Source organism: Oxyura jamaicensis, chromosome 4, assembly GCF_011077185.1.
Source record: "Oxyura jamaicensis isolate SHBP4307 breed ruddy duck chromosome 4, BPBGC_Ojam_1.0, whole genome shotgun sequence".
NCBI classification, from domain to species: Eukaryota; Metazoa; Chordata; class Aves; order Anseriformes; family Anatidae; genus Oxyura; species Oxyura jamaicensis.
This window is the reverse complement of record NC_048896.1, coordinates 47,523,480-47,524,937: the sequence shown is the minus strand read 5'-3', so window position 1 is coordinate 47,524,937 and position 1,458 is coordinate 47,523,480. Positions and strand designations below refer to the sequence as shown.

The 1,458-nt window shown below is 65.2% G+C and overlaps 1 protein-coding gene across 1 annotated transcript in view; it reads right to left on the bottom strand.

Annotated features, from left to right (window-relative positions):
* Positions 1 to 647: 647 nt before the first annotated feature.
* The window catches only part of C4H4orf54 (chromosome 4 C4orf54 homolog), a 4,496-nt gene continuing 3,685 nt past the window's right edge, over positions 648 to 1,458 (bottom strand). The window contains exon 2 of the mRNA XM_035325772.1: positions 648 to 1,357. Coding sequence (XP_035181663.1) covers positions 751 to 1,357 — 607 coding nt within the window. The 3' untranslated portion in view covers positions 648 to 750. The remainder of the gene's footprint in view (positions 1,358 to 1,458) is intronic.

Sequence of the window (1,458 nt, the reverse complement as noted above, 5' to 3'; positions counted from 1 at the left end):
GCATCCCTGGCTGTTGTTTTTTTTTTTTCCCTCTGTACAAAAGAAAAAGGGCAGCAGGAAACCCAGGCAAGAACCGTGCTGCCAAAAGCCAACAGGTGACAAAGGCCAAGAGGGATGAGTCCCTGATGCGGCGGCGCGGTTGGTGAGTGAAGATGTGGAAAAGGAGGAAAACAAGTACGGAAGGCAGAGATGATGTGCAGCACGGGGTGAAATACAGGAGTGGAAAGAAAGGAGAGCTCAAGGCAGGCTCTGGCTAGAAGAAAATGGGGCCTGGGAAGGACGGTGTTTCATTCGCGCTGCCCAAGGCCTGCGGCTAAGCGGTGAAACCCGGCTGGATTTTCACAGCCGTACCCTGCTTTGCTGCAATGAAAACACCCGATCTGAAAGCAGTTGGAATGAAAAATGGTGAAGCGTTTGTCCTCGGATTCGTACAGGATATGGAACTACTGATGCTGCTTCAGGGCAAGAACCGACCCCAAGCAAACACAGAGGTGAGGCCGGGGTACGGGAGGCAAAGGGGATGCAGGAAACTAGAGGGAGCTGCGAGGAAACAGCTACTGAAAGACAGAAATACAGAAACAAGCCCACTGAGGGAGAAGGGCGTTATGCAGGTGAATGGCAACGCTGCGCTTGCATGCCCAGGCACGATGGGGAAGACAAGAAGGGGCCATGGGCATGACCTTGCCACTGTGAGGGCACTGCTCTCCCCTGGCCTCCTTTGGGGACCCCTGTGGGCCCCCTCCCTGCTGCCTACCGGTGCTCCACCACCAGCCGCATGGTCGTGCCGTCGAAGGAAGGCGGCGCAACGAGCCGCGGGCCTCCGGCAGGCGCCGTGATGCTGATCAGCGGCTTGGCCGCCACCGTCGAGGCCACCGTCGAGGCTGTGGCCGGGCCTTCGCCACCGGGCATGAAGTAGGGACCCTCGGCCTCCACTGCCGGGCTGCCGGGCTCGGCCGCCGTGCTGCCATCGCTGCCCGGGTGGGAGAGTGGGCGCGGCAGGGCGGCAGCGGGCAGCACAGTGGCGGCAGGCAGCAGGCCAGGGTAGAGCATGTAGGCTGTGCCGTAGGCACCGGCGTTGAGGGCCAAGGGCGGCAGCGGCAGCGGCAGCGGGGCGACGGCGGGCGTGGGCACCGGCACCTCGACGTACTGCCCGGTCTCGGGGTCGAAGAGGCGCCGCTTGGGCGGCTGCTGCGGGGCGGCGTCCAGCAGGTAGTACTGCCCGCTGCTCACGTCCAGCAGCACCCTGCGCTGCGGCAGAGGCTCGGCGGCGGGCACGGAGGGCGAGAAGCAGAGCAGCTGCGGCGGTGGCGCGGCGAAGGGCGGCAGCGGCGGCGGGAAGAGGGCGGCCGGCGGGGCCTCGACGGCCGCTGGGGCTGCGGCGGCGGCGGCGGTGGAGGCCTCGCTGGTGGTAGCCGAGCCCCCGGGGCTGCCCGAGGGCTTGGCGGAGCCGAAAGGCTG